We start from the raw sequence: 11,494 nt of genomic DNA, 5'->3' as shown, positions 1-11,494 counted from the left end.
ATCATACAGAAGTTTTGGCTTGCACATGAGCTGGGTTCATGGATGAGATTATTGAATGCTAACTCGAGTATGCATGAATGTCAATTTGTATGAAACCATTGAGGAGGTGTGAAATCAAAATTAATTTCTAAAATTTAACTATCAAATTAATCAATTGATTAATTGCAATTTAATTAATTGATCAAAAGATTAATCAATAGTTGTAATATTAATTAGTTGATATTTATAATAGAATAATTGAATGATTAATCAGATTAATCACAACTATAATATTAATTTAATTAATTAATGTATATTTAAATTATTGATTAATTGAATCAATTAATAGTAATTGATAATATTTTAAGTGAAAAAATACATCCCATGTCTTTTCACCTCTTGGAAAAAAAATTTACCCTTTGAGAGTAACCCTTCATCCCTATAAAAAGAATCTTACTTCTTTAATTCAAATCACTCAATTCTTAAGTTGTGAAATTTCCTCTTGACCTCTCTTTTCTCTCCTCTCTTAAAAATTTCAAGGCTTCAAAAGTCCGTCAAGGCTCATAATTTGGAATGCTCCTATTTCAAAACGTAGGTCGTTATATCTTGGAAGGCGATTACGAAAAGCACTTGGGCAAGATAATATCGTCTTAAAAAAAGAAGGTCTAACTTTCACTGACCTTAATACTCTTATCCGTAGAGATAAACTTACTTAAAGTAGTGTGTCAATATACAAAGGAATGACTTGATGACCAACGAGATTAAGTCGATAATGACAATACCAAGAAAGGTATTAGCTGAAGGGGTACCTCAATAACCAAAAGGGTGTGTCGAGAATATTAATGGGATAATGTCCACATCGCCATATTGAGCTCCACCAGATCGAGTCGATGACTCATCGCCTGGATCCAACTATTGGATCAATACCGTCGATCCATTGCATAAATTCCAACAGGTTAATCGCAAGGATGGTACACTGTGGAGTAGGAATCAGGAGTTTCAAACCACGTAAATTAGTTTGTGTTTGTGCTTATTTTTGTTCTTGTATTTGATTTGTGTTATTCTTTCTGCTGTGAACTAACCTATTATAGACCAGTATACGAAAGCGATCAAGCAAAGCAAATCTCGTTCTTCATCCTCCTCCAGCTGCGCCATTAATCCCAACACTTACAAACTCTCTCTCTCTATATATATATATAGAAAGAGAGAGAGAGGATTTTGATATGTTGGATATTATCTGTGAGAACCACCATGAACACCAAGTGTAAAAAAAATTTTAACTCATCAAAATATGTTGATTGAACACAACCACTTAGAATGTGATCACACCGGTAGAAGAACCAACTCATAATTCACATTTTAAGACATGCACACATCATTCCTCACAACAATAAACTAATTCACCCCTTCACAACAAAGAATACAGTAAGCTTTTGCAAATGAAGATTATTCCTCCAAGGATAATATATACCTTAACCCACACTAATGGATTCCCACAAGCTTACGATAACCTTGACCCTAACCGAGAGATTTTTCTCAAGAAATAACAATCGTCACCATTTATTTTTTGACTATGGAAATGAAAACCAGATCATATGAGATAAACTACCAAGAACTTGATGAGGTTGAAGTCTTCCAATTAAGCTTGTCCAAGTTCTTTCTTTCTTTCTTTATTTACTTCGTAAGCACTTGGATTTTGATGGAGCATAGTAATTGAGAGATTAATATTCAATGAGTCATGAGTACCCAAAAGCTATCTAGAAGCTTATGCAACGATCGGTGGTTAATTCTAAGTTTAACTTTTATTTGGACAAGATGAAATTTAACTCTAGTGGACTAGACCCCTAACAAATCAATTGGACACCAAATAACCTTTCATTCAATTCAACAAACTGTTATTCAAACAAAATAGTTTATTTGTTAAAAAACCTTGCGTCTATCAGTTTGAAATCTTCTCCTAATTGATTGACAATTTGGACAATATTCCTTACTCTACTTATAGTCTGTTAAACGTCTAACGTAAGGTCTAGGACTTAAGTCTGTTTGACAAACATACCTTGAGAAAACTCCAATGTCACAAAACTTCAATATCCAACTCCTAGGTAATCTATCATCTACCTATACAATCACAACATCATTACAATCTGTTCCCATGGGTTGACACAGTTAGTTTTTGGTAATCTAAGTTTTCAACTTTTACGATCCGACTAATCTTACAGATGAGTAGTTTGGCCCTACGAAAGTTTCTCACTGATTACCAGGGATAAATCGGAAACCGCAAATAGATCTTATCGGAAGGTCCCAATATCATAAAATTTTCAAACTCCCCAAATATAATGTCTCATGTGAGATTTAAGTCTTTGTTATCTGGAGAGTCTGTCCCATCTCTTACCATAGCCTCGGGGATAGAACTAAGATCCTTTAAGTAACTAGAAGGGAGATGGTACATTTTCTTGAATTGGAGACATTTTCTATGATTCACTTGTGTAGGATGTTGGATGAGGTAGAAGAAAATCGAAGATAAATTTGATTAGAGCAAAGGCAACACAAACCCTAACCTTGGATCAAAATTAAATAAACCGCATTATTTAGCTTCACATGACTCCCACCATTTGACATTCTCACTACCAGCCAAGCAACTTTGAGGCTCTAGATATTATAATCAATCCATTTTAGATATCATAATTGCTACTAATTAAATTATCATCCATTTAATTTCTAGTGAAGGCAACATCATTTATGACCTAGCTAGATGGCAACTCAAAACCCTAGCATTGACTTAATCTCTTCGTTTTCTTATTTTCATACTTCATAACCCTAGTAGTGGTTATATATAATTAATTAATCTTGGTCGCATCAAAATATCTACCCCATTTAACGTTTTTTAATCAAAATCACTGAATTATATATAACCTAATTCCTCATTGACCATTTGTAAAAAAAAACTCAGAATAAAATTATAAAAGAAGGAGTTCGCGTGCGATATGCGTATGTAATTAGAGAGAACACCCCACATCATTAATTTTTTTTATTATTAAATGCCAATCTTAAATAATTAAATTTTATAGTGTTTGAAAGTTAGAGGGCCAAGACAAGCAATATGTAGAGAAGGCAATAACTAGCTCCAACCCTTCTGAGCTACCAAGAGATAGCACTAATTAGCACTCCGTGAATTTTTAGTGTTAATTTTTTTAAAAAAAATTAAAATTTAATATTTAGATTAAAGGAAGTAATTGAAGAAAAAAATAATTGCCCAATTATTTAACATAATTGACATAATATTGGCTTTAAAACTCTAATCAAGAGAAATTTTTTAGAAAGTCAAATTTGGATTAATAATTATTTATCTATTAATTAGTTATTTATTTTCCTCCTGGCTTCATCACATTAAATTAAAATCCACATGGAGAAGTCTCCCACAGATTGAAGACAACTTACCTTTCTTATCATTGGCTGAATATCGGGACCCGCACACTAAATCGGCATATGGGTATACGGAGAATCTGGCCTCATCTTCCTGAGTCGCCGAGACGGAGCGTGTATAAAAGGCGGTGGCTTTGGAGAGCGGCCAACAAGCGGGCCGTTCTTCTCTCGTGCTCTCTCTGTTCGTTGCTCTGTTTCTTTCCGCTTGAATCCGAGGAACGCCGCATGGCGGCTTAAGTTTTAATCTCTGTGCAAATTACTGCAGCCTTACTGGTTCTCTGTCTCTCTCCCTCTCGATTCAAGGTGAGGAAATGGCGAGAGATAAAGCCACGAGCTTGGAGGATCTTAAAAACGAGACTGTTGATCTGGTAATTCGTTGAGCCACTTATGGCTGTTGATTTTCTTCTTCCTCCTTGTTTTGATCTGTCTGTTTCTAGCTTCTTTGTTTTGGCGATTCAGTAAGCAGAGAATTGACTCCGGATTTCATTGATTAAACAGTATAGCAAGGACAGTTATTTTTTCTGTAAAGCAGAAAATTGAAAGCACATAGGAAAACTATATCAAGAACTGAGACTGCGCACGCGATTCTGTTTCTTCTCTTTTTTGTTGAGGGCTCATCTGCCTTATCCTAGTTAATGTGCTTTCGGCAAGACTGCACAAAACGTGGATGACAGCCTTAAACAGTTTTAGATTCCTCGAAAGATTCTAATTTTTGGAGATATGAGTTTTTTTATGCCCTGAGATCTGTGCTCGAGTTTGTCCTACACGGTTGCAGCTTCTTCTGGTCTCTTTCTTCAATCTTTGTTTACAAAATCCGGCAACAAAGTTGTTTAAAGCTGAAGGAAGATTACTTGAATTCACAGGAAAAGATTCCCATAGAAGAAGTCTTCGAGCAGCTGAAATGCACCAAAGAGGGTCTGAGCTCAGAGGAGGGAGCAAATCGGATTCAACTCTTCGGGCCGAACAAGCTCGAGGAGAAAAAGGTCAGTTTTTTCGGCAAGCTGGATCAGTTTTCTGATGATTAACTTGTGTTTTGTGTTTCCAGGAGAGCAAATTCCTCAAGTTTCTCGGGTTCATGTGGAATCCGCTGTCGTGGGTGATGGAGATGGCGGCGATCATGGCAATTGCGCTGGCGAACGGCGGAGGGAAGCCGCCGGATTGGGAGGACTTCGTCGGGATCGTCATCCTGTTGGTTATCAACTCCACCATCTCGTTTATCGAAGAGAACAACGCCGGCAATGCCGCCGCCGCTCTCATGGCTCGTCTCGCTCCCAAAACCAAGGTAATTCTAATTAATGCACACTAGTAGCTTTATTTTGAATTTTTTAAACTTAAATAATCATTATTTATTTTATTTTATTTTATTTTTTTTCATTGTCAGGTACTGAGAGACGGCGCGTGGGGCGAGCAGGACGCGGCGATCCTGGTGCCCGGCGACATCATCAGCATCAAGCTCGGCGACATCATACCTGCCGACGCCCGGCTGCTGGAGGGAGACCCCTTGAAGATTGACCAGTCCGCCCTCACCGGCGAATCTCTCCCCGTCACCAAGAACCCCGGCGACGAGGTCTTCTCCGGCTCCACATGCAAGCAGGGCGAGATCGAGGCCGTCGTCATCGCCACCGGCGTCCACACCTTCTTCGGAAAGGCCGCCCACCTCGTCGACAGCACCAACCAGGTCGGTCACTTCCAGAAGGTCCTCACCTCCATTGGGAATTTCTGCATCTGCTCCATCGCCGTCGGCATCGTCATCGAGATCATCGTCATGTTCCCGATCCAGAAACGCAAATACCGAGACGGAATCGACAACCTGTTGGTCCTCTTGATCGGAGGCATCCCCATTGCCATGCCCACCGTGCTCTCCGTCACCATGGCCATCGGATCCCACAAGCTCTCTCAACAGGGCGCCATCACCAAGAGGATGACCGCCATAGAGGAGATGGCCGGAATGGATGTGCTCTGCAGCGACAAAACCGGCACGCTTACCCTAAACAAGCTTAGCGTTGATAAGAACCTAATCGAGGTGTTCACCAAAGGCGTCGACAAGGATCATGTCGTCCTGCTGGCTGCAAGGGCCTCCAGGACCGAGAACCAGGACGCCATCGATGCTGCTATGGTTGGGATGCTCGCAGACCCAAAGGAGGTGAGGCATCAACCTCGCGATGTTTTGGAATTATTTACTGAACTATAGTGGAACACAATCTCATGCTCTGTGAATTACTTGGACTACACAGGCAAGAGCAGGAATACGGGAAGTCCATTTCCTTCCCTTCAATCCCGTCGACAAGAGAACAGCGCTGACTTATATCGATGAAGAGGGCAAATGGCATAGAGTCAGCAAAGGTGCTCCTGAACAGGTGCAGCTCTGTCTTTTGTGTATCTATTTATAACCAAGTTCATCCACTCATGGCTAACTGTTTGATCACCATCTCGCCCAGATAATGAACCTATGCAACTGCAAGGAGGATGTGAGGAAGAGAGCTCACACAGTTATTGATAAGTTTGCTGAACGGGGGCTTCGATCGTTGGCAGTGGCAAGACAGGTTTCTGCTTGCAACAATTGGTTATGTTCTCGCTAGACCTTCAGCTTCTCTTGTGTTACTCAAAATTTGTGATGTCCTGCAGGAAGTTCCTGAGAGGAGCAAAGAGAGTCCTGGTGCACCATGGCAGTTTGTTGGTTTACTGCCTCTCTTTGACCCTCCGAGACATGATAGTGCTGAGACCATCCGCAAGGCTCTCAACCTTGGCGTGAATGTGAAGATGATCACTGGTATTTGGACATTCTCTTAGTCTGAAGTCGTATTTTTCTTTTTGACTAACAGATTGATTTCCTCTTAAGGTGATCAACTAGCGATAGCAAAGGAAACCGGTAGGAGACTTGGAATGGGAACAAACATGTATCCTTCCTCTTCTCTCCTTGGACAACACAAGGATGAGGCACTTGGTGCCCTTCCAGTGGATGAATTAATCGAGAAGGCTGATGGGTTTGCAGGAGTATTTCCAGGTTTGCTCATGTGGTTTGCCAACTGCTAGACCATAAATTCACAAACTGGGTCTATTCCTACACTAAACTTTTGTGATCATAGAAATTCAGAAAAAAAACTTGCCAAGATAAAAATTGACTTACTTTCTAACAGCTAAACCTTCATATAAATTGACAATTCATTCTTGAAGTATGTCAAATTAGAACATTGTATTTCTACCATGATTGTTGCATAATGTGGCATTCTCTGGACCAGAGCATAAGTATGAGATTGTGAGGAAGTTGCAAGAGAGGAAGCATATATGCGGGATGACCGGGGATGGAGTAAATGATGCTCCTGCCTTGAAGAAGGCTGATATTGGCATTGCTGTTTCTGATGCCACGGATGCTGCAAGAAGTGCTTCTGACATTGTCCTGACTGAACCTGGTTTAAGTGTCATCATCAGTGCTGTTCTTACCAGCAGAGCCATCTTCCAGAGGATGAAAAACTATACAGTATGATCAATTTATCATGCACATCTGTTACTCTCTGGTTGTTTAGTTAATTGAACTGCTAGTTTTTTATTCCTTCTTTCACAATGGCAGATATATGCTGTTTCAATCACCATCCGTATTGTGGTAAGCACTGAATTGGCATTTGCTGGTCCATTATATTTAATCTTTTCTATGATCTCATGTGACAATTTTGTTTTTTTGATGGATTTTTATTTCAATTCTTTGCAGCTTGGATTTATGCTTATTGCTCTGATTTGGAAATTTGACTTCTCCCCTTTCATGGTTTTGATTATTGCCATACTAAATGATGGTGAGGACATACTTAGAATCAAAGATGTCAACTTTCTGACTTGTTATGGTTAATATTATTTGAGAATATTAAATGTAGGTACAATTATGACAATCTCTAAAGATCGAGTGAAGCCATCTCCAATGCCAGACAGTTGGAAATTGAAAGAAATATTTGCCACTGGCATTGTGCTGGGAACTTACTTGGCCTTGATGACTGTCCTCTTCTTCTGGGCTATGAAAGAAACTAACTTCTTTCCGGTAAATTGTCTATCTTCCTCAGCAATTCAAGTGGCATCATGAACATTGATTTGTGTCATTATACATTTTGTCTGGTTACTTTTCTTAAAAACAAATCCATTGATTGCAGAACAAATTCGACGTTAGACGGATAAGAGAAAATGACCATGAGATGATGGCTGCACTATACCTGCAAGTGAGCATTATCAGCCAAGCACTCATATTCGTTACCCGTTCACGGGGTTGGTGCTTCACTGAACGCCCTGGACTTCTACTCTGCGGTGCCTTTGTGATTGCTCAACTCGTAAGTTCTTCAGTTTCCTGTCCCTGAAACATGTGTACACCAAGTACTTTTTGCGTTTAGAATACTCGATGTGCCTCAATGGACAATTAGTTTCACCTTTTTCCAGTCATAACACAATCACTTTCTTCCATCAGATTGCCACTTTAGTAGCTGTATATGCCAACTGGAGCTTTGCCCACATTAAAGGCTGTGGATGGGGTTGGGCTGGAATAATATGGCTCTATAGTTTACTTACCTTCATCCCACTTGACTTGATTAAGTTTGCCACTCGCTATGTACTAAGTGGAAAGGCTTGGGATACTCTCTTTGAGAGGAAGGTAACATAATGCTTCTCAAACTGAACTCTATTTATTTCAATTGTGTTTCTACAATCTCTATCTATACTAACTGCTTTGTGTTATCTACTCTCCTATGTTAATGAATATATTAGACTGCTTTCACCACAAAGAAAGATTATGGAAGAGAGGAAAGAGAAGCTCAATGGGCAATCGCTCAGAGAACTCTACATGGTCTCCAACCTCCTGACACTTCAAACCTCTTCTCCGACAAGAACAACTATCGCGAGCTTTCAGAAATTGCTGAGCAGGCCAAGAGACGAGCTGAGATTGCGAGGTAATGTGCTTTGCATTCCTAAGTATAGTGAGAGGTATCAAAGTAATCATTGAATTTGAAATCACACGTTAGTCCTCGGCTAAGACGGCATATTCAGTCCTAGTTAAGTTTAGTATTGACAAACTGTTGCTTAATTCAAAACGAGCATGAGTGATGTCTTATAGAATAGTTGCAGCAAAGTGGAAATGTCAAATTTAGCTAATCTATGGCAGCTTAAACTTTCTGGACTGCCCAAAATCACAATAAATAAAGTCATCCTGATTTTAAATGAAAAAGTTATTCTGAATTATCATTTGTAGGGGCAGGATGACCATATTTTGGCAGAACAACTCATTCTCAAATATCGTTAGATAAACAGTTTAAGATATTTGTAGCGGCAGGCTTGAGATATTAATCTTCCTAAATCTTGGTTAATTTTCAGGCTAAGAGAGCTGCACACACTAAAGGGTCATGTGGAATCAGTGGTCAAGCTGAAAGGGCTTGACATCGACACCATTCAGCAGCATTACACAGTTTAGGAACACCCAAATGCTTCAGCCAAGAAGCTCAGTGGTTTCGTCGGAAATGGCGTCAAAGCATCAAATGGATAATTATTGCGTGATGAAGTAATACTACTCTACGTACAACAGGGAGAGGGAAGTGTTGTTTAAAGTCTGCATCTTGTTGTTTAAAGTTTGTCGGAAATAAGCTAATTTCCTTTGGTGTATCTTGATCCTCAACACTATCTTTCAACACTTTAATTACTCGTAAAGGAGCATTGAACGGATGGATGATAGGGAAGATGAATTTTCTATCTTTTCCATCCTTCCTATTTACTACCATAAATAAATACCTGAGGAAAGATAGAAGTTGATCATTTTGATTGTCTGAATTGGGCTGAATTTTAACCACTTCTTATTAAAATGCTCACCTTTGACTTCTTCTCAAACATTATGAAATACTGAAATTCTAATGCTTCTATGAGTACCAAACTCACAATTGGGATACAGTTCGAAGAGGTCTCCGGGGTATAGTTGAGTTAGTTACGAAGGAGCAAAGTTGGTGAAGTGGATAAGGGTCGAATCTCAACGAAACCAAGACAATGACTTTATTTGTCGTGATTAATTGCAGTTTCTCGATTTATCTATTCATAGATAGTCGTGGAGACGGTCGTGTAGGATTGACCGTGTGGAATCGTTAGGATGACGAATTTCATCTTTTGCTGAAGGGATATAGTTCGAACGCGCACAACAACTCGGCTATCCCTTCTTTTGTTTTTTCATCACTCCTACTCATTCATCCTTTATTATTTTTTCTATCTAATCATTTGCCCAACTAGAAGATCAAGTCATGTTTTATTGATCATATTCCCAAATCGATCATTATTGTGAACACAAAGCCAATTTGTTCTGATCAATCGCTCGCATTGCACTCCGGCGGCATCCCACGAGGGAACCTCCACCGATCAGCACAGTAGTCATAAATCATGTAGTTCGTCCGCACCCACTTCAACCTCTCCGCGCCGTTCGAATCCAGCTCCTGCCTCATCCACCCATTACCGCCGGCCGCCGCGTTCGCGCAGGACGTAGCCGACGTGCCGCCGTTGCCGCCCCAGCTCACGCACCCGTCGGCGGTCAAGTTCCTGTAGGCCGCCGTGAACGGCGCCTTGGACCAGTCGGTCTTCACCAGCCCACCCCTCGTCGCCCAGTCGTCGGCGTTCCACAAGCTTCCGTACGCCCTCATCGCCTGGCTCTTCGGGTAGGCCACGCCGGTCGAGGTCTCCCTGTTCTTGAACTCCCTGATCGGCGTCCCGTCCACGTAGAACCTGAAACATAGTTAAAATTATGCAGAATCATAGAACGATCGAGAATCGGAAAGCAGCGTTCGATTTTTAAGAATGAGATGGAACTGGTTTAACTAATTAATTACACGATATGGGAAGGATTCCAGAGAACAGAGTAGGTGTGGAAGTCCTTCGTGGGATCGAACCACAAATAGAACTGCTGCTCCCTGTCGCCCTTCCCCTGCGAGTACAAGTTGGTGTGCAGAACGTAAGGGTCGCCGCTAAGGTTCCCCAAGAACTCGAAGTCGATCTCATCATGCGTGTTTCCTAGCGAAGAAAGCTGCAATTTCGCATCCACTTCGTGATCAACAGATACAGAATCGATGCAATATATAGTGAGCGCTCACATAGAAGGTGGCTACGGTTCCGGCAGAGTCGCCGGCGACGAGCTTCATCTGCACGTCGAAGCGGCCGAAGAGGTACTGGTTCCTGGATTGGAATCCGGAGCCGGAGTAGCGGTCGAGGGAGAGGGTGAGGAGCTGGCCGTTGTCTAGGATTTTGGCACGGCCGTCGCCCCAAGTGATGTCCACGTCTTGGTAGAAATTAGCAGCTAACGCAGCAACAGAGCACGATAAGAAGAGAAGCAGCGCAGCAAGAAAGAGACGGAATGTGGCCATGGCAACGATCAGGAGGGTACGTACGTGCAAGTGTTTACTCTGCTGGAAAATACTGCACTCACTCGGAGTCGTATTTATAGTGAATATATGTGAATCATTCACCAGCAAATTGTAGAAGCCAAGATCGTGGACAAAACGTAAGACTGAATGCGACAAGGAAGTCAATATAAAAGTCAACGTGGATCGAGTGCGCTCGCCGGCCAAGAGCACGACGTCCACGACGAATGCGTCGACTAATTTAGAGCACAAGCACAAGGCACGCGTGGATTAACTAAGAGGAGCATTAACGGAGGATTTTTATTATTATTGTTATTATTATTATTTTCTAATTGTTTTGGATCGGCCCGCCAATGGGAATCCACTACGGACTGCGCGTTTCATTGGTGCGGACGTAAAGGTTTGGTTGTGCTGTGCAAGGGCATTTGGGGTTTGCTATAGCATTAGCATTTTGAGTTGTGGTTGGTTGGTGATGTCCAGTCCATCATCGATCGTTGTGTTAAAGCAATAGATGAATTGATGGAAGCGAGCAGGGGAAGGTTCCTTGGGAAATAGACATTTTTGCTGTGGTGGATTGCATTGACAGAATGTTGAGTCGCATCTCTTTGGATGAGTGGAGGATGCAAGTTTGGATGAAAACAAAATTGGAAGGTTGTGTAAAATATAATTATTTCTATCGGAATCACGGTAAGATGATTAAACGGGATAAAAGAGCGGAAGCGACCATATTAAAA

The 11,494-nt window shown here is 41.0% G+C and overlaps 2 protein-coding genes across 2 annotated transcripts; one reads left to right on the top strand and one right to left on the bottom strand.

Annotated features, from left to right (window-relative positions):
• Window positions 1–3,566: 3,566 nt before the first annotated feature.
• On the top strand, window positions 3,567–9,191 carry LOC141815293 (plasma membrane ATPase-like). The gene is made up of 16 exons (XM_074703226.1): window positions 3,567–3,770; window positions 4,266–4,385; window positions 4,448–4,684; window positions 4,784–5,545; window positions 5,637–5,759; window positions 5,841–5,945; window positions 6,028–6,172; window positions 6,242–6,406; window positions 6,642–6,880; window positions 6,971–7,003; window positions 7,109–7,190; window positions 7,269–7,429; window positions 7,539–7,712; window positions 7,847–8,029; window positions 8,143–8,324; window positions 8,746–9,191. The coding sequence occupies exons 1-16, from the start codon at window positions 3,714–3,716 to the stop codon at window positions 8,840–8,842; spliced, it is 2,865 nt and encodes a 954-aa protein (XP_074559327.1). The 5' UTR covers window positions 3,567–3,713; the 3' UTR covers window positions 8,843–9,191.
• Window positions 9,192–9,641: 450 nt separating this feature from the next.
• Window positions 9,642–10,788, bottom strand: LOC141814592 (xyloglucan endotransglucosylase protein 7-like). Its single transcript, XM_074702530.1, has 3 exons — window positions 10,494–10,788; window positions 10,233–10,426; window positions 9,642–10,128 (listed from the first exon to the last, which is right to left on the bottom strand). The coding sequence occupies exons 1-3, from the start codon at window positions 10,761–10,763 to the stop codon at window positions 9,717–9,719; spliced, it is 876 nt and encodes a 291-aa protein (XP_074558631.1). The 5' UTR covers window positions 10,764–10,788; the 3' UTR covers window positions 9,642–9,716.
• Between the last annotated feature and the right edge of the window lie 706 nt (window positions 10,789–11,494).

The sequence above is a fragment of the Curcuma longa genome, chromosome 21 (assembly GCF_044706935.1).
Source record: "Curcuma longa cultivar G26 ecotype Majalengka, Jawa Barat chromosome 21, ITB_CL_G26_1.1, whole genome shotgun sequence".
Taxonomy (NCBI): Eukaryota; Viridiplantae; Streptophyta; class Magnoliopsida; order Zingiberales; family Zingiberaceae; genus Curcuma; species Curcuma longa.
The sequence above is the reverse complement of the archived record's forward strand: the minus strand, read 5'-3'. Positions and strand labels throughout refer to the sequence as shown.